This window comes from Clupea harengus, chromosome 9, assembly GCF_900700415.2.
Source record: "Clupea harengus chromosome 9, Ch_v2.0.2, whole genome shotgun sequence".
Classification (NCBI taxonomy): Eukaryota; Metazoa; Chordata; class Actinopteri; order Clupeiformes; family Clupeidae; genus Clupea; species Clupea harengus.
Genome location: NC_045160.1, coordinates 22,011,047 through 22,035,139, shown reverse-complemented (window position 1 = coordinate 22,035,139; position 24,093 = coordinate 22,011,047). Strand labels below are relative to the sequence as shown.

General features: G+C 45.4%; 2 protein-coding genes across 3 annotated transcripts in view; both read left to right on the top strand.

Annotated features, from left to right (window-relative positions):
• Nucleotides 1-428: 428 nt before the first annotated feature.
• On the top strand, nucleotides 429-14,084 carry LOC105909728 (putative glycerol kinase 5). Its single transcript, XM_012838369.2, has 16 exons — nucleotides 429-944; nucleotides 1,074-1,167; nucleotides 1,708-1,783; nucleotides 1,897-1,990; nucleotides 2,726-2,857; nucleotides 3,064-3,139; nucleotides 3,257-3,318; nucleotides 3,524-3,597; nucleotides 3,944-4,004; nucleotides 6,291-6,417; nucleotides 6,985-7,089; nucleotides 7,966-8,060; nucleotides 8,844-8,947; nucleotides 9,161-9,220; nucleotides 9,482-9,615; nucleotides 12,069-14,084. Exons 1-16 carry the CDS (start codon nucleotides 822-824, stop codon nucleotides 12,215-12,217), a joined length of 1,566 nt encoding a protein of 521 aa, XP_012693823.2. The 5' UTR covers nucleotides 429-821; the 3' UTR covers nucleotides 12,218-14,084.
• A 646-nt stretch (nucleotides 14,085-14,730) lies between these two features.
• tfdp2 (transcription factor Dp-2) overlaps nucleotides 14,731-24,093 on the top strand; it is a 51,459-nt gene continuing 42,096 nt past the window's right edge. Inside the window, exon 1 of one of the 2 annotated variants that reach the window (XM_031573841.2) lies at nucleotides 14,731-15,239. The gene's annotated coding sequence lies outside the window, so the exon portion shown is untranslated. The remainder of the gene's footprint in view (nucleotides 15,240-24,093) is intronic. The other variant, XM_031573840.2, reaches the window with a different exon arrangement.

Genomic DNA, 24,093 nt, shown 5'->3' with positions numbered 1-24,093 from the left:
AGATTGCATGTTGGCAAGCAGTCTGCTTTGTAGGGCTACTGTAGATTGATCACTGTGGTAAGGGCCCCACTTTCATTCGGAGTGATGAGACCACTTTACCGATGTTTTCACAACAGAAGTACATGTAGGCATCCTTAAAGGGAGAGTGGGCAAAACAGTGTTACGTGTAAGATGACAATATTACTTGGAGTATTGAGTTCAAGAGGAGAGTTTTGTCAAGAACTGTCATTCTATCTCAGTGGAGTTGATGGAAGTCCTGTTCAAACTGCAACAGAACGAAAGGCATTGATTTGTGTAATTTTCAATAAACATTTTTCAATGAACTCCTAAAACTCCGAAATAGACTGCGTAGGATAAGATGATTGATAAACAGAGCCCAATACAAACGTGTATATTCGCCTCTCGTCTTCCAAACACACAAACATGGAGTATGGTTAAGTTTCTCTCTCTTTCTCTCTCAAGATCTAAATTCGCGCCCCCACAGAATTTAGGGGCGGGTTTATAGTTGAAATGTAAATGCATAGTGGTCCACAACAAAAACGCTTCTCACAACAGAACAGAAAGCGTTGGCTAGTTTCGGTCATTGACGGTGAAACACGTTAACTTGATACCTGATGATAGCGTAATGAACGACGCTTAGCAGAACTGCCAGCTAGAACTTGTGTCGCTAGCTAATTGACATATTGACGTTTGTTGTGTATACACGAGGGGGTATGAATGACAACTTTAGGAAAACACGTCCCAAGATTTTGCTGCGAGTGTGTGCTGTGACATATGTTAGCTTGAGCTCTGCGTTAGCCAACTCGAATTTGTGCTAAGTTATGGCTGCTCGTAATGGATTCTGTAAGAAATCCTACATTGTCGCCGTTGATGTAGGGACAACAACAATTAAATGTCACGTGTATGATAAGGAAGCTAACGTAAGAGGATCCTGCTCGAGAAAGGTAAATAGTCCAAACTATCTGGTTTTAAGAGTGTGTTGACTCATATTGAAAAAAATACGTTAATGTGTCGCATCTGTTTTTTTCAAGACTTAATGTCACTATTACGGCGGGTTATTTTAATACTTTCAGGTGTGTCCCTTATATCCCAAACCGGGTTATGTCGAAATTGATCCAGAGGAAGTATGGCTGAGTTTCGTGGCGGTGGTAAAAGGTGCTGTTCAAGGTGAGGGTGTATGTGTGTGTGTCATACAGGTACATCATTTTAGACGTATAGATTAGTGAGTGGCACTTTGGCCCCTATAAACTGTTGACCCACATCATTTGATGGACCACTAGTTGCCGTGCGCTCATTTGACCTCCTTCCCCACGTTCAGTGCTGACAGAGAAGGAGACCATCAAGCATAGACTAGGATGTGCGTTGAGCAGCAGCCTAGTTTGTTCAGAATAATTCTGCTTCACGGTTTGGTTTAAGGCACAATCAAAATGAATAGTCCTTGTCTGACATGATTCATTTCTGAGTGTAATCTCAGATATTGTCTCATCTGGTCCATATTAGTAAAGTACGTAGCAATGACTACGCCACGCCATTCATGCAAGCAAAACACAACTTTGGAGCTGAAGGTATTTTAAGACATAGATAAGGTCTGAGTTTAATCAGTTTGGGATCAGCTTTCATGTCGTCCTTAAAAGATGATTCCACCAACCTCTCCTTCTGGTCTCAAGGCTTGTAGAATTCTACTAATGTCTCCAATCTGATGTTTAGACGCAGGCTTGCAAATGAAACAAATCCAAGCTCTCGGAATATCCACTCAGAGAGGAACCTTCACTACATGGGATAAGTGAGTTTACCGGACGGCAAGCTAATTACTGACTACTTCCTTGAATCATGTAAAGGAATGTGCATGTATACTACATGAGTATGTGCGTCACACACCCGTCTTTCTCTCTGCAGAAACACTGGAGTGCCTTTTCATAACTTCATCAGCTGGCAAGACCTGAGAGGTGTAGAGTTGGTTGCCTCATGGAATGCGTCTTTCACGATGAAGGTCTGCAGTTATGCGTGATATCAGCTGTACGAAATAAAATTAGAAGGTATCCACACATTGCCTCGTGATCCTTAACAGTGAGTTTAATTAGTCATGGCTAAGTGTGGCTGGTCATGGCTGAGTTCACTTTCAGGCTCTGGCCTGAGAACAGGGTGACATCCACTCAGCAGTAAATTAAACTCACTTTAGGAGCATAAAGGAGGGTGTGGATGTTTTTTGTCCTTTCTCATGCCTGCGTGTGTGTGTGTGTGTAACCTGTGACCTGTTGTCCATTCATTTGAATGTGTTTACACTTCTCTACTGCCCTGCAGTGAGTAGAGACTGAGGCACAGGGCACACAGCACACATGCTTGTAAAGCCAGCCTTTACTAAAATCTCCACTGATATGGTACACATTGTATGTCATATTTCACTTGTTACATTGTAATTGCATTAAGTAGGACGTAGCATCGTTTAACGTGTACGTAGAGTATGAGCAACAGCATTGTGAGGTTAAGGGTTTAGGATGAGTAGTATCAGTATCAGTTACAATTAGTGTGTTTACGTTAACGCTAATGTGCTACGCTGTACATCTTGAGGTTAAGGGTTACGATGAGTATACGTGCATCGGTAGGAGTTCACAGTATCGGTCCCAATGGTGTTAACGTTAAACGTCTCGCTGTACCTAAGGCTATAATTACCGTGTAACGAGGGTACTGTCAAACGGAGTGTAACTGCGATGCGTCTCCACTGCAGGTTATCCATGGTGTGTCTAAAATACTGCATCTCGTCACGAGGCAGAAGCTCTTCCAGGCGGCCAGCATCATGGTCTTCTCCCCCCAGCACGTCACCTTCCGACTGGCCTGGGTCCTGCAGAACTGCCCCGAGGTAAAGATGGATGTCTAGACACCGATGTCTGTTTACTGGATGCTAATCTTAAACAATAAGGTCAAGCTGTATCTGGCCAATGATAAACATATCTCTGGGAGGGCCTTTGCTTTGTTGTTTTCTTTAAATACAAAGAGAAACTGCTGTTAGGATAACTTTTATCAAGAAGAATTTTCATTTTATTTGAGTCTCTTTATGTTTTTTAGGTTCAGAAGGCTGTAATAAATGGAACTTGCTGCTTTGGAACCATTGATACCTGGCTGCTGAATAGACTTACAAAGGGTAACTATGCTGCCTTGCAATAAAAAGCCCTTCAACAGTTCCTTCTAGCAAAGCTGAACAAACACACGGAGTGGGATGTACTCATTCAGGGTTTATTTCTCCTTTTGTATGGGTTAGGAGCCGCACACCTCACTGACTATTCCAATGCGAGTGCAACCGGAGTGTTTGATACATACCAGGTAGGCTATCACACCATCATACAATCTGTATATGTGTATTGTGTATGTTTGTGGGTGTGTGGGGGGGGAGGTTGTAGATTTTGTTTTGTGTTTGTGTGTGTGTGTGTGTGGGGGGGGGGGTTGTTGTAAATTGTGTTTTGTATGTGTGGGTCTATTGTGTTTGTGCCGTGACGTGACCTGGCGTGTTGTCTGCGTCTCTCCTCAGATGTGCTGGAGTGGGCTCCTGTGTTCCCTCGTCTCTCTTCCTCTGAGTATCTTCCCCACAGTAGAGAACACGGGGTAAGAGAGGAGGAGTTTTACAGTCTTACCCATAATGCTGTGTGACAGGGTTTGCCACGACGGAGAGGGCTCTCCGTGGCTCCGTAAACGGACGACCATGAATTGGGCTTTAAGGGTTACGTTTCTAAAAGCTGAAGAACCCTTATGTACATATGTGTAAAAAAACATAGGCCTATAAGAACTACAAATTCACATTAATTCAAATTAATAAAATAAATGTAAGTTCATGTCTACAATTAGGGTTTTGTACAGCACCTATTTTCTGCACCAAGTAGAAGAGAAAAGCTCAGAGCCAAATTCCCCTCTCTGTCCAACCAATTCCTTTCTCACCTGTTGCTCTTCCCAGCTTCTTCTTTGGACGTACAGATGAAATCATCTTTGGTGTGCCTGTTCCCATCATGTCACTGGTGAGTTTGAAGTTTTGCTGAAAGCTACATTTTTTTTATTTATTTTAACTTTTATTAGAACAAGTTCCTTGACAGTGAGTCTCACACAGCATGTCATACAATATTATATATAATTATAATAACAATATAATAACATAATAATAATAATATATAATACAAGTGTAGAGCAAATAAAAAGAAAACACAAATGGCAGAAGGGTTATCCCAATGGGTTCACATAGTTTCATATTCAATCCAGCTTGTCCAGTCAAATGTCAACAGAATGTTCATTTTATCAGATACATTATAACAGGTGTCCATTTTGCTAAGTAAATGTCCATCCGGAGTCGTAGGCTTGCGGTTCAACTTTCCATACAATTCACAGCCTGGAGCCTCTGGGCCCACTGGTCCACGGTAGGTGGGTGGGGCCTGAGCCAGTTTACTGTGATCATTTTGTGGGCAATTAACATCATAACTCTGATCATATACAAGTCGTTTTTCCCTAGCCCCCTTGAAGGTGTAGTTCCCAAAATCAGCTGTTGTGGGTCAATTGAACTGTCGTAAGTTCAAGATCTCACGTATCTCCCTCTTCACCTCCTCCCAGAACTTCTGCAATTTAGGGCAATCCCAGAAAATGTGAGAAAAGTCCCCTATTAGACCACAACCTCTCCAATAGAGAGGGAAATACTTCTTGTCAAACTTAGCTATCGCTATGGGTGTTTTAAAATATCTCATTCTTAGCTTCCAACTAAATTCTCTCCAGGTTGGACTACTTAAACATTTGTGCCAGGACACCCAAGAGCTTTCCCATTCATCATCTGCAATTCGATACTCAGCTATCTCCACCCAGTACTGTTCAAAATTGCCTGGTGTTTCCTTAATTTTGTCCCATTCCTTGTGTGTGGTCAAATAGTGCTGAAGTTGGAAATATCGGAATAGATCATTAGCTTCAATACCATACTTTGTGTGCGAAAGCCTTGAAAGTCGTTCCTTCAAATAATTGACTTATTGTGGTCAAACCCTTCTCGGCCCATCTACTAAAACCACTGTCTAATTTAGCAGGCAGAAAATCACAAAGAGCAGCTATTTTTGTTGCCCTAGATACAAATAACTGTCTAATTTTCTTCCAAACCTTTAATGTATAGTTAATCCATTCATTTTGTATCCTGAGTTTACGCAATGCATTTGTCGTCAGAAAGAGGAGGGCTGAGAGTGATGTGTTTACTGAACTTTGCTCTATATGTACCCATTTTGTATCCATATCCAATCTCATCCAGGAGACCAGTACTCTTAAGTTGTGCTGCCCAATAATAACTTCGTAAATGAGGCAGTGCGCACACACACACACACTAGGAGCAGGGAGCACACACACACAAACACTAGGAGCAGGGAGCACACACACACAAACACTAGGAGCAGGGAGCACACACACACACACACTAGGAGCAGGGAGCACACACACACACACACTAGGAGCAGTGAGCACACACACACACACACACACACACACACACACACACACACACACACACACACACTAGGAGCAGTGAGCGCACACACACACACACACAGACACACACACTAGGAGCAGGGAGCAGTGGGCAGCAGCAGTGTCGTGCCTGGGGACTAGTTGAGGGAGCAGCCAGGGGTTGATTGGCTTGCGCCAAGGCACTTCCGCCATGGATGTTTAGGGCGGGGATGGCACTGTGTTCATTCACTCACCCCGCCCATATTTGTTCCTGCTGGGCCTGCGACCGGGGACCTTTTGGTCACAAGCCCACTTCTCTAACCTTTAGGCCACTTCTGCCTCCTTGTAGCATAATGTTACAAAACAATGTAATAAATGTAAATGTGTTACCCTTACCCTACACATCTTCACAAAGCGACATTGTAGCCATCATAAGTTATGTATTGTCCCTGTACTGTAATGGTGCGTTCTATTTACCTCGGAAGTCGGAACTCAGAGCTGGGAATGATGTCACAACCCGAGTTGCCTGCCTTGTCATGTCCACAGATAGAAGTCGGACAGTACTGTATGTGTATGACTGATTTAATGAGACACATATTTGACAAAAGTGCCAATAAAGTTGATGCATGGGGGCAACCATCTTGGATTCAGATGTCGGGTTGGGTGAAGTTCATCCGACTTTTCCTAGTTCTGAATTCCGACCTCAGGGGGAGCTCCTGTTGAAATTTCCGCCTTGGAACTGGGGAAATTCTGACTTCCGAGGACAACTGGAACGCACCATAATAAAGCTTGTTTGGCGTCATGTTTGAGGACTCAGTAGTACCTTCTGTGTCCTGCAGATGGCAGACCAGCAGGCAGCCATGTTTGGAGAATGCTGCTTTGACATAGGAGATGTGAAGATCACCATGGGAACAGGAACGTTCATGGACATCAACACAGGAAATGAACCGCACACTTCATTCACAGGTTAGGCTGAGCCCTGTGGTGTTTCACCAGCATAGCTGTGATCAAAGGGGGAGCAATATGTTGAGGAACGCTGAACCAAGCCCTATAAGCCAGGGGTCCTCAAAGCTCCTCCTGGGTGTCCCATGGACCACACGACTTCCATCTGCCCCTAGTCCAAGCATTACATTTACATTTACATTTAGTAGACGCTTTTGTCCAAAGCGACATACAAGGGAGAGAACATTCAAGCTACGAGCTATAGAGACCTAGTGTAACAATAAATACTATTTTACATAAGAAATAGAAAATAAAGAAGTGCAGGAATGTAACTGCTGTAAGTGCAAGTTAAGTGCTAGTCAAAGTGCAAGTTAGGAAGGGAGGTGCTCTCTGAAGCACTCTCAATTGACGTCAGTGTCATTATAATGCTCTTCATTAGCTAAATCAGGTATATTCAGCTGAATGCGGAATAAGCCTATCAGGTAATCAGCATACCTGAAATCTCTTCAGGTATGCTGAATCAAAGTCAGGTATGCAGAAGCTGGAACCTCTCCTTGAAAACCTGTTTCCTGTTTTGTCGGCCCCTCTCAGGTCTCTACCCAATCGTTGGCTGGAAGATTGGTTCAGACGTGACATACCTGGCAGAGGGCAACGCCGCAGACACTGGCACTGCCATTCAGTGGGCACAAGAACTGGGTGAGGAACCTTGTGTAAACTGAAGTATAAAGGACAACCCAAAGCATAATCCACGGTTTAGTGACAGGCTTATTATAGTGACTCATACCGCATTACTGATTCACCAGACTGTCGAGACAGAGTGCTGTTTCATGCATATTTTTTTTAAGTATCGAAAATGATTTACTCTGAAGTATGTGCAAACTAATACTGATACTGAACTTAGCTCAGAAAAGTTGATAAGATACGGAGATAATTGAAATCTTGGTGATATAGTCAGGTTACTTTAGGTTTGTTGCTCCTGTTCAGCGTCAGCTGTAGTCAAAACGAAAGTCCCCACAGCTGGGAGGTTGTTCAGGACTTCTGGGAGGTTCTTTGACTATAGCACTTGTTGTTTGCTGATTTTGAATTAGGAGAACAGTTTCATCTATACATGTGAAATGTAAAGACATTTTTTTCAGCTCAATGCTGACTACTCTCTCAGCCATATGTGTCAGATTACTTGTCTTGCCCTTGCAAAACCCATGTCTGAGAGATGTACAGTGCATAGGTAAGGAGTATAGATGATTCACATGTCTGAGAGATGTACAGTGCATAGGTATGGAGTATATATGTAGGTAGGGATACAGGACATTCACTTAGAATACCAGATCTCTAATCACAAGCACATGCTTTTTTTCCCAAGAGTTCATGTCATCATAGCACACACACACACACACACACACACAGACACACAGACACACAGACACAGACACACACAGACACAGACACACACACACACACCTTGTTGTATTGTATGTATTGATTTGAAGTCATCAGTCTGTGGGAACCATTGTCTAGAGGCTCTAAATGGCGTGTGTGTGTTTCAGAACTCTAAATGGCGTGTGTGTGTTTCAGAGCTCTTCTCTGAGGTGAGCAAGACAGCAGAGATGGCGAATGCCCTGGAGGACTCTGACGGAGTGTGTTTCGTGCCGTCCTTCAGTGGCCTACAGGTAGCTCATTTTGACAGAACACATTCACAGTCAGGGCTGGGAAGGTTCCTCTTGTAATATACAGTTTACTGTACAGTTACCCTGTTCAAAATGGAATAAGAAACGTAACTTTTAATTACTTTAACAAAGTAATGTAACTTATTGCATTTGCAGTTGTGTGACTGATGTGTAATTGTGTTACAGTAGTGTTATTGGTATTGCTATATGCTAATGCCTGTTAATGGTAAAGGCTCAGAGTGAAATAGTGGGTAGCAGTCCCGGGGGTTAAAGTGGAAGTATAGGTGGAAATATAGGAGGAAATAAAGGGTTCGGGTGGACGTGGTGATTTGGAGAGGAAGGTGAATCCATAACCACAGTATTTGTAATCTGTCCCGTCCATTTATAAACCATTATCAAGTAAATGTAATCCATTTGTTCCGTTGAACTGTCTGTGCCCATGCCATTGTAAATCCATCTCCTCAGTTTATAAATATGGGGACAGATTGGTAACCAGAGGGGGAGGATTACAGCCCTGTGGGTACGGTTCATAACAAGAGGAAATGGATTACAGATCCGAGGGTATGGATTTTCCTCTCTAAAACATCCGGCCTCGTTAACTTAATACGACTCAGTTGTAATGTGAGTAAGCTAAAGAGGGAGCTTTTTTAGCTTCTGTGTAGCATGTACTTGTAATGTATTGTTTGTTATTGTAGACGTACAGTAAATAAATCTTCAGTCTAATCGCTGCGTGCAGAGATCGGATTCCCCGGCGTCATGTACAGTATGTTCAATATGTTCCTCCAGGCACCTTTAAATGACCCGGCCGCCTGCGCTGCCTTTATGGGCCTGAAACCCTCCACCACCAAGTCACACTTGCTGCGGGCCATCCTCGAGTCGGTGGCATTCAGGTGAGCCTGTGGTGGTGTTATGGTGCCTAGCCTGTCATACACCAACACCTGTTTTGTGGTCGTACTGTTTGAATACATTGTTTTGGTTCAAATTGAAGAAAAAAAAAGTCAAAGGAGACGGCCCTCTGACACAGATCAGTAGGCTAATATATGTGATTTGAAAATAAACATTTGATTCAGTTAGTAATTAAAAGCTGTTGGTGTTTCTCTCAGGAACAAACAGCTTTATGATATCATGATGCGAGAGACAAGGGTACCCATCACAAAAATCAGGTACTTTTCATAGTATTTGTTATTCTTCTTGCTTCGGGTATTTTGTCAGGGATTTTTGCTCTGCTTATCTTTATTTCAAAAGTAATCATAATATACTGTATGTGCTGTGTATGTGTTGTGTGTCTGTTGTCTGTTGTATGTGTGTGCGTGTGCGTGTGCGTGTGTGTGTGTGTTTGTGTGTGTGTGCGTGTGTGTGTGTGTGTGTGTGTGTGTGTGTGTGTGTGTGTGCGTGTGTGTGCGTCTCTGTATGTGGGGATGCAGGGCAGATGGAGGTGTGTGCTCCAACAACTTCATCATGCAGTTGACGGCTGACCTGTTGGGCAGGAAGATCGATCGGCCAAATCATTTCGACATGTCCAGCCTGGGGGCCGCGTTTGTTGCCGGACTGGGATCGGGTAAGAGCGCGCTGCTCCGCTCCTCTGTAGTCGTCTGCCTGTTCCCTCCAGAAAGACTTGGTAGCAACACCAGGTTTTGAGACTTTAAATGGCGAGAGATTTCCATTGCCGCTCAGCTGACCTAGTTGAATCATCTGTTTACATTGTTGGGCCTGTAAGTCATGCAGCTGGGGAAATGTGCTCCACATATCTGACTCTGCTTACTGATCAAATATGGATGCTTACTCTTCAGACCCTCTGTCTGTGTTCATGCCCTAGTACCTCTCCCTCTCTAACTTTACTCTTCAGACCCTCTGTGTTCATGCCCTAGTACCTCTCCCTCTCTAACTTTACTCTTCAGACCCTCTGTGTTCATGCCCTAGTACCTCTCCCTCTCTAACTTTACTCTTCAGACCCTCTGTGTTCATGCCCTAGTACCTCTCCCTCTCTAACTTTACTCTTCAGACCCTCTGTGTTCATGCCCTAGTACCTCTCCCTCTTTGGCTTTACACTTCAGACCCTCTGTCTACAGTCATGCCCTAGTACCTCTCCCTCTCTAAGTAGGCTTATTCCTTTCACCGGGACAGTTCTCTTTGCCAAAAAAACACGTTTGGCTGATGTTGACATATAAACCATTTATAGGATTTATCTTGTCTCGTGGTGCCATTGCTTTGATAATGATCTTGTGTTGTCGTAGCGTTAGGCTATAAACCGCAGCATAGGTCATGCAAGAAAAATATGGGTTCACAACAACCTTGCTCGCAACCGTAAACAATGCGTTTCTGTAGTCCTTTTCATCTTAGAATGCTTGTTAAATGTGCATTTAAAAGCTATAGCGTTTTTCCCCTATTAAACTTTAGTTCCTTTCTTTAGTTTTACGTCTTGAGTTCCTTAGTTTCCAACCTATGTCTGATTCTAAGATGCTGTCGCTTTGAGCTCCCTGTTCCCTGCATGCTATTTAAAGAAAGCGGTCTCTGCACATATGGGGTAACATTAGATTTAGCACATAGACCTATATGATCTATATGTGTGCAGTCTTTAACTACCATACGCAACTAGCTGCACGGATCTACTGTTTGTATATCTTCCATTCGTACTGGGCAAATCAGGAAGCGAATGTGTCTGAAGTACGCCTGTGTCTGTCGGCCATGCTGATCTTGTTCCAGCTCGCATGTGCCCCTCTGGTGTGTTTACTCATGTTTCCTCTCATCTGTGCGATAGATGAATCACTGGGACCACCATCTGTTGGTTACTGTGATCAACATGTTGCAGATTATATAGCAGGGCTTCATGCAGAGCCCTGTGCTCAGTGCACGGTCGTCTTGTGCAAGCGGTTACAGTATTTTACCGTGGATAATGTTATTTTTTCACAGGTTTATTTCATTCACTTGCATAAGAAGGTCAGCATGGCTGATTTGATTTTACCAATGGAGATAGTAGGTCAAAAATCCTCTTGTAGGATGACTACTGGCCACTGCTGCCTGCTAGTGCAGAGTCTACGGCGTGGTGCTTTGAAAGGAGTTTTAAGCCCTCGGGGACATTAAGATTTTATTTGGGGTTTTATTTAAGATTTTATATTGCTCTCCAGATACACATTTGTGCAACTGTATTGATCCTCAGAATATTGCTCCTCGTGCTGTCTGACAACAGCTGAAGACATTAAGGAAAGTCATTTATTTGTGTCAACATGTATAGTTAGGCTATTGTTATATATAGCACACTCTGTACCAGAAGAAAATTATTATTATTATTTTGTAATAATTATATATTAATAATAATAATTAAATATAATAATAGATTCTGGAGAGTGCAGATCATGTGATTATACATATGCTATAGGTGTATAGCTGAGTACACATGAATTAACAAGCCATTTAGATGTAGAGATAAAATGTCTGTACAAACTGAGGGCTGAAATCCATTGGCCCAGTATGTTACATTGAAAACTGAATCGCTGCACTGAAAGGTAACTCTGGGAACACAGATGTGAGTGTGAAATATAGCGGGTAAATATTGTGGAAATATAGTGGCCACAGAAAGCTGTTGGCAGTCATATTTCATACACGCTTTGATCCTAGCTGCACATTTGATATAATCGCGAAAAAACACTCTTCACCTGGTTGTATTTACTCATACCCTCCCTGTCTTGCCTTTGATTTGCTCTTTTTCTTTCACCCAATTCAGTAAGTCACTGTGTGTGTAAGTGTGTGTCCCTCTGTAAGTGTGTGTGAGTGTTTTTATCGGTTCACTTTCTCACTTCTCCATATGCTCGCATCTCATAGAAGTCACACCTTCCTCTAATGTAGTTGTAGTGCTGTGAAATGCAATGAGTGTTAATCACACTGATTGTGCAGATATCTGCCAGTATTTCTGCTTTCTACAACAATTGTGCAACCCATGCGAAGAGTCGTGTTGGAGTCCAGCGGCCAGCCTTCCTCACAGTCTTCCTCACTGCCTCTTGTGTCTCCACACAGGCTTCTGGAAGAGTCCGGAGGAGCTGAAGAAGCTGAGGAGCACCGAGCGCGTCTTCCTGCCCAGCACTCTGTCGCACTGTCACGCCACCAGCCTCCACAGCTGGGAGAAGGCACTGCGCCGCTCCATGCACTGGTACAGCCACGCCTGAAGGGGGCGCTGTCCTCTCAACCTAATCCACAATCCTCACAAGATGAAGTTGGTGTCAAAGCCTTATGTGCCATGCAGGTAGTGGTCCAGTGCAGAGGGAACTCAGGATGTTTATAGTTTTTGGTAATTTTTATGGTTAACAGTGTCACAGAGAATTGGTGAATTGGTGCTAGTTTTCAACAACTCTTGAACAGTATTATATAACAGAGTGGACTGTGCAGACTTCTTTTCCTGAAGGAAAAAAATATATAAATAATGTTTTCGCCATCCAGCTACTACTATCAAGTAGTAATGTACTGTGTAATGTAATGTGAGCAAACAAGTTGAAGGTTTACAGCCTGACAATCCCCGGCCCCCCCCTGCACACACACATTTTGGACACTGCGATGGCCTCATCTGCTAACAAGATTACCTCATGTCACAGTCTCTCAGTAACAGATACAGTGCCTTCATTAGATGTGTGTGTGTGTGTGTGACCCTGTGGCCACTCATCCATCAGACCAAGTGAACTTTCTCCCACCTCCCTGAGTGGAAGTTCCAACTAGCCTCACCCCCCCACCCCCCCGGACGCTTCAGTGAGCGGGGGAGGAGGCCTCTGTGAGCTGCATAGTTGTGTGTGTGTGTGTGGGTGTGAGTGTGTGTGTGTGTGTGTGGGGGGGGGGGGTAATCAGGAGGTGGGAGGCTTTGAGTCTTTGCACAGGGACGCAATATGGCGATATGGGATGGATACACCCTGAGTATTTGGGGGCTGCAACAGCCAACAGGAAATCCTCCTCTTGATGACTCCTGGGAAGACAGCCTGGAAAGATGATGACGTTAGCTTGTCCCAGGGGCGCTTATGCTTTTTCTTTTTTTCTTTTTTTTCTGCTGTTATTTGAAATGCTCTTGATATGCCGAGCAGAAATTGCCAGAACAACAAGAGTTTAACATCATTAACAAGCATTTTGCCAGAGAACTGTACACTAACTTAATGTTTTTACAGTACTGTGAACTTTCAGAATTATATCAAACGTATATGTGTTATGTGAGTGTCCTTGAAGTACTTGAAGGTCATATGAATATCTAATTCTCCGTAATGTATTCAGATGATTGGGTACACGGTTCTGTGTATTTCTCTCTTCTCTCGTCTGTCTGCTTTTCACTGCCCTAATCCCTCTTCCATTCCGGCGTGGTGCAGAGGGAGACAGGTGACACCTGGAGAGCAGGTGTGGCCTCAGGGGTGTTCTGGGGCTACCACTCCCCTACAGGTTCACTGCCGTATCTGAGTGCCCCATCAGCGCTGGCTTTAACTGACTGCGTGGTGTGATGTGTGTGTGTGTGTGTGTGTGAGACTGTGTGTGCCCTGAATGTGTGCACAAACAAGCCAGATGTGGTTTCCCACACACACCCGCCATGAGTTCAGGCTCATCTGCTCCTGGATTGTTTTTAGTGCAAAGAAACCATGAAAACCTCTTTTAACACAATCATGAGCTAGAAACAATATGGATAGACCCAAGACAGTTTAAACTGTGTCTTTTCATCTCACTATTTGGTATGTTTTTCTTGTAATGAAATGATATGAAGGTATGTCACATTTTTATGATTACTTTATTTAACATGTTGTTTAAAGTTTGCGAAAGTGACTTTTTATCTCAACTATTCTGCATCCACATGGGTCATTTATACTACTGACAATATGAAAATATGAAGGTATGTCATATCACTTTTTGGTTATGTTTCAGTGAAATATTTTGAAAGTATGATACATTTCCTGACTTTCTTTAACATGGTGTGAAAGTATGCAAGTAGTTTTTGTAAAAATGATTTTGCAAAATGTGATTGTTTTCTACGTGATTTGGTTCAGCTATATTAAACCCCCATTAATCACACAGTTAAACAAGGCATCGTCTTTCATACTGTTAATTGTGTTTTTTATTGATAACCATACTACATTTTTCTATTTCAATAATTGTTCCATGGGAGAATCACGTGAGCAATAAAGGGAAACACTAGAATGTCAGCATTAGAAACGCACCTTCTAATATAGTTAGTCGTTCATATGGTTCACTACCTCACAGGTTGCATTTGCTCGGGACTGAAATCGGTAACGTACACTTGCTTGCTTATAAATGGCTCAAATGGGGTACGCTGTATACACGGACTATACACAGCATCACAATATCAGAGACTTGGATATCTTGATCTGGGCTAACAGTGCAGGCTAACAGTGTCCCATGTTACAGCTCGCTTTATTCACCTACTCCATTCACCCATGTAACATGTAATGATGCATATTTTACCCGGTAGTGAAAGGTAAACACTCCGTAGACTGGCTTTGAGAGTTACCAGTGCTTATGCTTAACGTGTCCCACCGAATTGCTGTTTGCCAATATCATTGTCATTCATTTACTTAAAAGGCAGTTTGCTTAAGGGAGGAGGATCGCTAACACGAAAGGCTCTGGCTTTTCACAAATCAAGGGATGCCACTGTCATCAATAGAGGCCGAAGTTTACCGCAAACTAGGACAGAACTCTGTCTTTGTGTAGGCATAACCATTCATCATTGGGACGTGAATAGCAGCTGTCACGGTAACCTCTTCTTCTACAAAGGAAACAAACGAAGATGGCACGAAATTAAATTCATTCATCACCCTACTTTTCTATTGTCTTCTCAAACTAATTGGAGTAATCGCGTGGGTTTTAATGACTTTTTGTTTGATGGTCTCATAGAGCATGTGTTATTTTGAGCGGGGCTTGTGTGCAGCAAAGCTGTTTACATCTCCGCGGGGACATCCAATCTGCTTCCATCTGGCGTCTCGCATCACGATTGGGTGTAACCAATCAGAGACGACAGTTGGCTGCCACCGCCAAGCTTGTGTGCAGAGTTCGGCACACAGGAAGTGAGGAGAGGACCAGAAGACTTCTCTCGCCGTCACTGTCACACAATTAGTCAAAGATAGCTGGATTTTAGTTTTTTTATTTTCTGTTTGTTTTTTATCTACCCACTTCCGAGGTGCAGCATACCGGAACTAAGTGAAGGATAAAGTAAGAGAACATAACTTTATATCAGTTAAACTAGTAGAATGGATGTATTTGCTTGTCTAACAATGATGTTAATTCTAGTGCCTTGCATGTGTCAGCTTGTTAGCCCAAACCCAAAATGGCAATTTTGACTCGACCGCAGTCGTAGACAGGTTAAAATAACATTTACTTGTATGGGAAACTTCTGGAAAGTGCCTTCTATAACTTTATAAATGAACAGTACATATATGGTTGGTCGAGGTGTTTTTACTTACTTGTGGATGAGTAGTTAACGCAGCTATTATTGCTCTTGGGGAAATATGGAAAAATGTCAACTGGCCGATGGGTGAAATTCCACTGGCTATTATTGTAATGCTAGCTAGCTATCGAATAGCTAACTCGCCTCAATATCTCGTTTCTACATATCTTTACGTGAACAATTTTAATAGGCCATGTTAACATGATATGGTAATTGAAAGTTTAACGTGTTTGTCTAGCAATATCATCCATCCTGAAAACTGTCTTGTCTTGTATGCAGTATTGTTAAGTAGGACACGTATTCCCAGTCTCCATTCCCTTTTTGTAGCTAGCTGGTGATAGAAACGAATATGGTGAAGGGTTTTCAGTCATTCGGTTGTTTGTCGCAACCTTATCGTTGTCGGTCATACTGAAACCAAGCTTTACAAGATGTTCGTGCCGGGCGTTGTTCTTTGTAAACTTTTTTTTTTAACTGTGTGCACATTTCCGCCCTGTTGATTACAAGCCTTCTTTGCTAGACAGAAACAAGAGGACCAACAAGACCAGAATTATCCCTGTTGACAAGATAGTGATCTGTATGGCTCAGTGTACAAGAGCTTTCACGAGCCTGCATTTAAACATCTTAAATGGTCCGTGGACCATCTGATAGCAGCGAGTTCTACAGATGCTACTTGTTTGGTGAAACATTGCAACATAAAATTAAACGTAGATCACTTTAAAATGCATAACTAATACTCCATGCAATACTTAATTTTTGTTTTACAATTTACCAAGATTTATGCTCGATGAATTGTTGAATACTGGGTCCTGTAGTATACCTCATACTTAGTGTTGTATATTGTTTTGTTGTACATTGAAGTACAAGTTGGGAGCGACCTTTCACAAATGATTGATGTGATGTTATAAGAATGCTTCTTTATGGTGGACCCTGGGAGAATAGGAGTTGGGTTGCTGTGTGTGGTTGTGTGGGTATGTCAAGGTGAGTCCCATTACAAAAGGAGTAAACTCCCTTGGATATCCTCTGATGTGGGTGGCATGATGAGGGTGGGACTGTCACTGGTATTGGGTTTTCAGCGCCCCTTTGTGAGTAACGCCTGTGCTGAGAGACCCAGCCGCAAGCCCATTGTCAGACATATGAAACATGGGGTCATATTTTGGTGTCTTTGTCTTCTGAGATTGATGCTGTGATGGCCTGTGAGAAGAGGAGCTTGATGTTGAGGTGCAGAAGATCTCGAAACCACAGTGTGGTGCAGCTCTTCTGCTTGCAACCTCCTGGTTGGGTCATCTGCTCTGTATGTGTCACTTTAACAGCGGCACATCCCGTTGCTCAAAAAACAGCCTTTCAACTTGTGAGCTAAAAAAAGATTGACCTAGTATGTCCTATTTCATGGACAACAAGTCATGTAATCATTTAGTTTTTTTGCACTGGCGGAAATAGAACCAGCATGGTCAAAATTCTACAAGGCCATTCTCTCAGCAAAATTCTACCGCACCGTTCTCTCGGTACCTACAACTCTCCATAGTGTGCTGGTGGGCGGGTGTACCCTTGGTGGAGTCACAGGGGTCAGGGTGTATTTTCTGCGTATGAACCCGTCCGTGAGGGGATATTGGGTTGTTGTTGGCTTACTGTGCCGAGACCGCGGAGAGCAGGCTGTCCGATTTGAGGGAGACATCTGTTGTTCTTGCCCAGCACAAACGGCCTGGACATTTAATCCACCCAGTCAGAGGGGCGGTGGGAAGGGTGTGGAGGGAGGGTAGGGGGGCACAGGCCCTCAGTCACCCATAAGGTCAGTGTCTGTGTGACAGGTGTTCCCCTCCTGGTATTTTGGCACTACAGGGTACAGGCAGGTGTGGCTTCGCCAAGTGGCAAAAAGAGAGGCTTTGCCGTCTATGCAAAAAGTAGTTTGTACATTGTGTGTGTGTCCACGACGTGCCTTCGTACCAGTGTCACTTACAGAAAGATGAAGGCTGTGGTGTGAGTCAGCGCTCTCTGTTCCTGCTGCTGTGGTCATTTTTATGAGAACACTCCCTGATTTGTCTGTGTGTGGTGCGTGTATTGTGGTGTGCAAAATTGCAAAATGAGTTGTGGTAATTGAGGTGGCACAGAATGGGATGTGCAACAGCATGTTCTGTGTGAGTCTGTGTCCGTGTCGGTCCGTGTGTGTGTGTGTGCATGTGTGTGTGTCCGGATCTGAATGTGTGTTTGCGGGTGTTGCCACCCGTCACGTTTTGGCGCCACTTTCCCAGCTGTCAGGCATGCAGTGCACGCTCCCCTGTCACTAGTGTAGAGTGTCCCATGAGAGAAGGGCACGCATAACTTACACACAGCAGGCACTCAGCACACCAGCTCTGACACATGCACACACACACACACACACACAAACAGAGTGTGTGCGTGCCTGTATGTGTGTGTTCACATTAATGTGTGTGTGTGTGTGTGTGTGTGTGTGTGTGTGTGTGTCGTGCACACTCTCACGTTTCTTTGACCAGCCTGGCAATCAGTACTCCTGTTGCGCCACTCCTTTCCCAGACGAGAAGCAGAAGTTCCAGCATCAGGTTCCCCCGATTGCTCAAACCCATTGACGCCATCTGATACGGCCACCTAGCATCAGCTCAAAGCTGTTCTGGGCTTTTCACAGGCAATCTTTATCATTTGCATAATAAAAAAAGTCAGGATTTCAGCCAAGCCCAAGGCACAAAACAACTTTTGGAGATGTGAATAGATACTGGTTGATGGTAAATAAAAGTGATAGTCTGGTCGGATTCTTCAAGCTCTTCATTAATGTAGCTTTAGGAGAAGAAAACCACTGATTAACCAAATAAATCTTCCAATTGTTCTCTCAGTAAAGAGATGATTGTGGTTGTTCTAGGAAGTGTCTAGTTTAACTTCCGACTACAAAGCCCACATACAAGCGCCTTATAAAACCTCTGCTTCAGCATTATGTTAATCAGCCTCAGAGCGGCTGTGAAGACCTCCCCTTGTCTCATCGATGTGCCCGGCGTTTGTACAGATGACTCCCCAAACCACTGGCTCCTCTCACTGCAGTATCTGTGCAACACACACACACACACACACACACACACACACACACACACACACACACACACACATACACATTGCCTCCTTAAAAGGCTGCGGGACATGAATCTGGTGCTGGGGTGTAAGAAATGCCACTCCTGTAACGCCAGCTGTTATTCTTTTCACCAGTGCTCCCTGACATAGCCCGGGTGGCTGTGGTTTCTGTGTGTGTGTGTGTGTGTGTGTGTGTGTGTGTGTGTGTGTGTGTGTGTGTGTGTGTGTGTGCCTACAAGGTGCGACAGAGGAAATGTGACCATGTAAAGGTCAGTTGTGTTGTCAGTCATGAGCTGTCAGAGGGGCTCATCTGTCCATCAGAGTACAGATGCTTGTGTGTGTGTGTGTGTGTGTGTGTGTGTGTACCATCAGAGTACAGATGCTTATGTGCTTGAGTGCAGAGCCTCAGCTAAGCAAAGGACCCGAAAAGTGCTGTCTTTCGCTGAACTATTATGAACCAAGTTAAATAGTTGTCCCTTACTGAGCTACCTAGAGCATTCTAAAGCCCTGGTAGCATTGCAAAGCGGAGGTTTCCAGTTACCCACTGAGAGGCAGAGAGAGCTCCGCTCCAGCGTACAGGCGGCCTTGTGTCGGTACACGGGTGTGGTTTAGACCTGCAATGAGTCACACTCCCCTGATGTGCCAAGGCCTTCTGCAGAGATGCTCGCTCTCTCTCTCTCTCAAGCGCACACACACATGCACGCACACACACACACACACACACACACACACACACACACACACACACTGTTTGGCTATGGTTTGTGACTCCACTCTTACATCTGCAGTCTGCTTGCTACCCTGTGTGTGTGTGTGTGTGTGTGTGTGTGTGTGTGTGTGTGTGTGTGTGTGTGTGTGTGTGTGTGTGTGTGTGTGTGCGCACGTGCGTGCGTGCACAACCGACGTTTGCAGATCAAAGAAATAAAAAGAGGAAGATTGCCAGAATCAGTCGTAATTTTCTCCCGTGTTTGTTTTGTGTCTTTCGACATGTGCTACTACTGCTACTACAGGTAGAGCTTCAGTGTGTCACAGTTAGTCCGCCTCTCCCTTCCCCCCTCTTCTCTTCCCTCCCCTCCATAGTTCACGCTTATCCTACCTCCTCCTCGCCCTAGTTAAGCTAGCACCACTGCTAGTATGGTGCATCAGACGCCTATAGATCTATAGGATGCAGCGCTGCTAGCGTGGTGCGCTATCAGACGCCTGTAGATCTACCATGGTGCGCCGTTAGACGCCTGTAGCTCTATAGGCTGCAGCGCGATGCGCTCAATAATGCAGCAGCAGGCAGAGCTGTGTGGTGTAGTGTGGAGCGGCAAGCGGCGGGCGCCTGCATATTAATGCGGGAGAGAAGCCGGAGCCTCGCTGCCTGAGCGCTGTGACCTTGCTCCTGCAGGGCCGCTGCAGGCTGCCACGGCGACAGATGGTGACAGAGTAGGGGGTGGGGTGGGAATGTGCTGAGGTGTGTGTGTGTGTGTGTGTGGGATGGAGGGGGTCGCCGGCCATGCAGTGCAGCATGGGGCCTCATCTCTGCCTCATTGAGTAGACGCAGTCACCAACCCCCCCAACCCCCCCCCCCCCCTCTTTTCTCTTCTCCACCCCTCTCCTCCCCTGCCCTCCTATTCTCTTCCTCTGTCTTCTCCTCTCTTCTCCTTTCCACTCCTTCTCTCTCCTCTGCTCTCCTCCTGGCTTGGTTCAGTGTGGCCCTACCAGGCCTCCATCCCCCTCTCCCTGAGTATTGTTCTCCTGGGCCTGTGTGGTCTTGGGCTCGGCCGGAATCAGGCCTTCCAGGTCACTGACCTTCAGCAGCAACAAGTGCCAGAGAGAGAGAGAGAGAGGGAGAGAGAGACAGACAGACAGACAGACAGACAGACAGACAGACAGACAGACAGACAGACAGACAGACAGACAGACAGACAGACAGACAGACAGACAGACAGGAGACCAGACACAGAGAAAGTAGAGAGGAACGCATGGAGTGGAGAAAGATAATAGAAAGAGAGAGAGGGAAGTGTGGGTTAGAGTGGGGTGGAGTGGCTTGGCTGGAGGGAGAGAGACAGGGGATGGGGAGAGAGAGACAGGGGATGGGGAGAGAGAGACAGGGGATGGGGGAGAGAGAGAGACAGGGGATGGGGAGAGGGACAATGACAGGACAGGATGAATTTGGTGGCCCTGAGCCAGAGAAAGATGACCATCACTGTGACCCTCCGAGTCGAACTCTCCGAGGCAGTAGGGGGTGTGTGTGTTTGAGGATGCCGTGTTTATGAGGCTATATTTGCTTTGATTGCTTCTGGAGGGCCTATATTTCACTATCTAGCCAATCACACACCCGCAGACCCCCCAGCCTCCCGACTGTCATTCCTGCCCACTGCACCCAGCCTTGACCCTTCACCCTTGACCCTGGACCAGGAGGAGAGATTGGTGTCAGGGCTAAACTGTCCCTGGTGCTACTGCTCTCTCTCTCTCTCTCTCTCACTCTCCTTTTCCTTTTTTTCTCTCACCATCTCTCTCTCTCTTTTTCACTCTTTCTTTCCCTCACCATCACTCTCTCTCCCTAGCTCTATCTTTCTCTCTCATTCTGTCTGTCTGCTTCTCTCTCTCTTTCATTTTCTGTCTCTCTCTCTCTTTTTCTCTCTCATTCTCATCTTTCTGTCTCTCATTCTGTCTCTGTCTATTTTTTTATCTCTCTCTCTCTCTCTCTCTCTCTATCTTTCTGTTTCTCTCTCTTTCTGTCTTTCTGTCTCGCTCATTCTGTCTCTCTGTTTTTCTCTCTCTCTTTACCTTTCTGTCTCTCTCTCTCTCTATCTTTATGTCTCTCATTCTGTCTGTCTGTCTGTCTCTCTCTCTCTCTCTCTCTTTCTTTATCTCTCTCTCTCTCTCTCTCTCTCTCTCCCTGGCTGTAGCCCGGTGTCGGTTAGCGTCGTTTACATATTACAGCTCTCTCTCTCTCCCAGCTGCTGACTGGAGGTGTTTTGGTGTTTTTGGAGTGGAACGCTTCAAGGCGCCTCACACCAACTGGCTGTTTGCACCAGGAAGCGTTGAACCGAACACAAGAGTCCACAATAACACAAGGTGTTGAAGTGTGTGTGTGTGTGTGTGTGTGTGTGTGTGTGTGTGTGTGTGTGTGTGTGTGTGTGTGTGTGTGTGTGTGTGTTTTGTGTTGATGCTTCCCCTCTCTGCCACTGCCAAGTTAGTTGTTGTACAGTAACATCCTTAAATCTTTAGTCGTTAGTTTTGTGTGTCTTGGTGAGGATGAGCATGTCAGTGGCCGTGCATCCCCACTGTTAGGCATGTTAGGCTAGGTGATTTAATGTGCATTTAATGCCTTCACCCCGTCGACCTACAGCAGGCCTCTAACTTCCCCAGCCGGCTACACACGCACACGCACGCACACACACACACACGTGCACACACGTGCACACACGTGCACACACGCGCACACACGCGCACACACGCGCACACACGCGCACACAGTCTAAACGCTCTCTCTCTCAGAGACACACACACACACACACACACTCCACTCTCTCTCATACACACACTCTTTCTCTCTTTCGCACTCACTCACACTCATGTTCTTTCTCTTGCAGACACACTTACTGTCACACACACACACACACACACACACTGACACACACACACACACACACTGAGTGTTCTCTCATACTCAGCACTAACAGCAGCAGCAGCAGCAGCAGAAGTCTCATTATGTGTACAGTGAGGTCATGTCACTCTTCAGGCCTCCGCTAAGTCCGGGTGACTGCTGCTCACTCTCCCAGAGAGAGACAGGCGGCAGGCAGGCAGGCAGGAGGACAGACAGAGAGCCAGCGCTAGAGAGAGAGAGAGAGAGAGAGAGAGAGAGAGAGAGAGAGAGAGAGAGAGAGAGAGAGAGAGAGAGAGAGAGAGAGAGAGAGAGAGAGAGAGAGAGAGAGAGAGAGAGAGAGAGAGAGAGAGAGAGAGAGAGAGAGAGAGAGAGAGAGAGAGAGAGAGAGAGAGAGAGAGAGAGAGAGAGAGAGAGAGAGAGAGAGAGAGAGAATGGGTGGATAAGAGAGAACAGCTTCTTTGAAGCCTCTATGGCTCCTTTGCTTTGCACCCCCCTCCACCCGCCCGCCCCCACACACACACAACTCCTCGCTTTCCTCCACACACACACACACACACACACACACACACACACACACACACACACACACACACACACACAGACACCCACCCTAGCCCTCAGCCAGTGGGACAAAAGGCCATTATGTGGAGCGCAGGCCCAGGCGGCGGGGGGTTATTATGGGATGGGGGGGAGTGGGTGGCCAGGCTCCTGCTCCCCTTCATTGATGTATTGAGTGCTGGGGGGGGGGGGCTGTACTCCAGCCCCCTGGTCCAGGCTCGCCAGCTGGCCCCTTTACGGCCTTCCCAGACTCTTCTTGGCAGCGCAGACACACACGCACACGCACATGCACGCATACGCGCACACACACACACACACACACACACACACACACACACACATGCATAGATACACACCCACACCTATATGCTCCCTCGTACACGCTCTCACTGATTCACATGCATAGATATATACTCTATAAGACATATACTAAGACCAACACATGTCACATGTACACACACACACACACACACACTCACACGTTCCGTGGACACACACACACACACACACACACACTCACACGTACCGTGGACCCATACACTCAAGTAGGCACTCAGTATGTACACTAACACACACACATTCAACCAAACCCATCGGCATTTAGATAAACTCTCGGACTCACACAGCCCTTAAAGTATACAGCAGCACGCACACACACACACACACACACACACACACACATTTAAAGAGGCAAGTAACAGCGAGGTGACAATGAGCAGGACAAGCCATTCACAGGGGCACCGAGCGAGACAGAGACACACTGACATGCACTCAAGACACACTCTTAAATCAATTTGAGGGCACTGGCGTTCACACACACACAAAGGCCACTGACAGGCCAGCAGTGGAGATGGTCACTGCACTGACCCCGGACTAGATAATGGCATCTCCTCCCATCAGCGCATCAGCATCACCCAGTCATCAAAGACAAACCCTGACTCAACCACACACACACACACACACACACACACACACACACACACACACACACACACACACACACACACACACACACACACACTGGCACCAAGTAGCATTGGATAGCGGAATAACTGACATGTTCAACAGTGTCTCTATGGTTACTGGTCATAAGGTTCTTATTAGTAAAGTCCACTGTTTTAGGGTTTTGACAGTGTCTTTACTGGCTACATAATGTCAACTAGGCTACGTCATTGAACGTTAAGTTCATATTAATACTAGTTTATTCAGGGATTATTCAGGGATATAACCTCGCTGGGTCTTCTGTTCTGTGTTGTATGTGTTTCTGTTTGGTCATGTTACTTTTTAACGTCACATTCTGTTGCGTCTATGTTGATGAGTGTTCATGTTTGTTCATACTGAGTACTGTGAGTGTACCACCGTGCGTGCGTGCGTGCGTGCGTGCGTGCGTG

Coding starts and splice junctions, on each gene's coding strand:
- LOC105909728 (XM_012838369.2), top strand. CDS start 822: ATGGCTGCTCGTAATGGATTCTGTAAGAAATCCTACATTGTCGCCGTT. Junction 945..1,073: donor GAGGATCCTGCTCGAGAAAG/GTAAATAGTCCA, acceptor TAATACTTTCAG/GTGTGTCCCTTATATCCCAA. Junction 8,948..9,160: donor CTCGAGTCGGTGGCATTCAG/GTGAGCCTGTGG, acceptor TGTTTCTCTCAG/GAACAAACAGCTTTATGATA.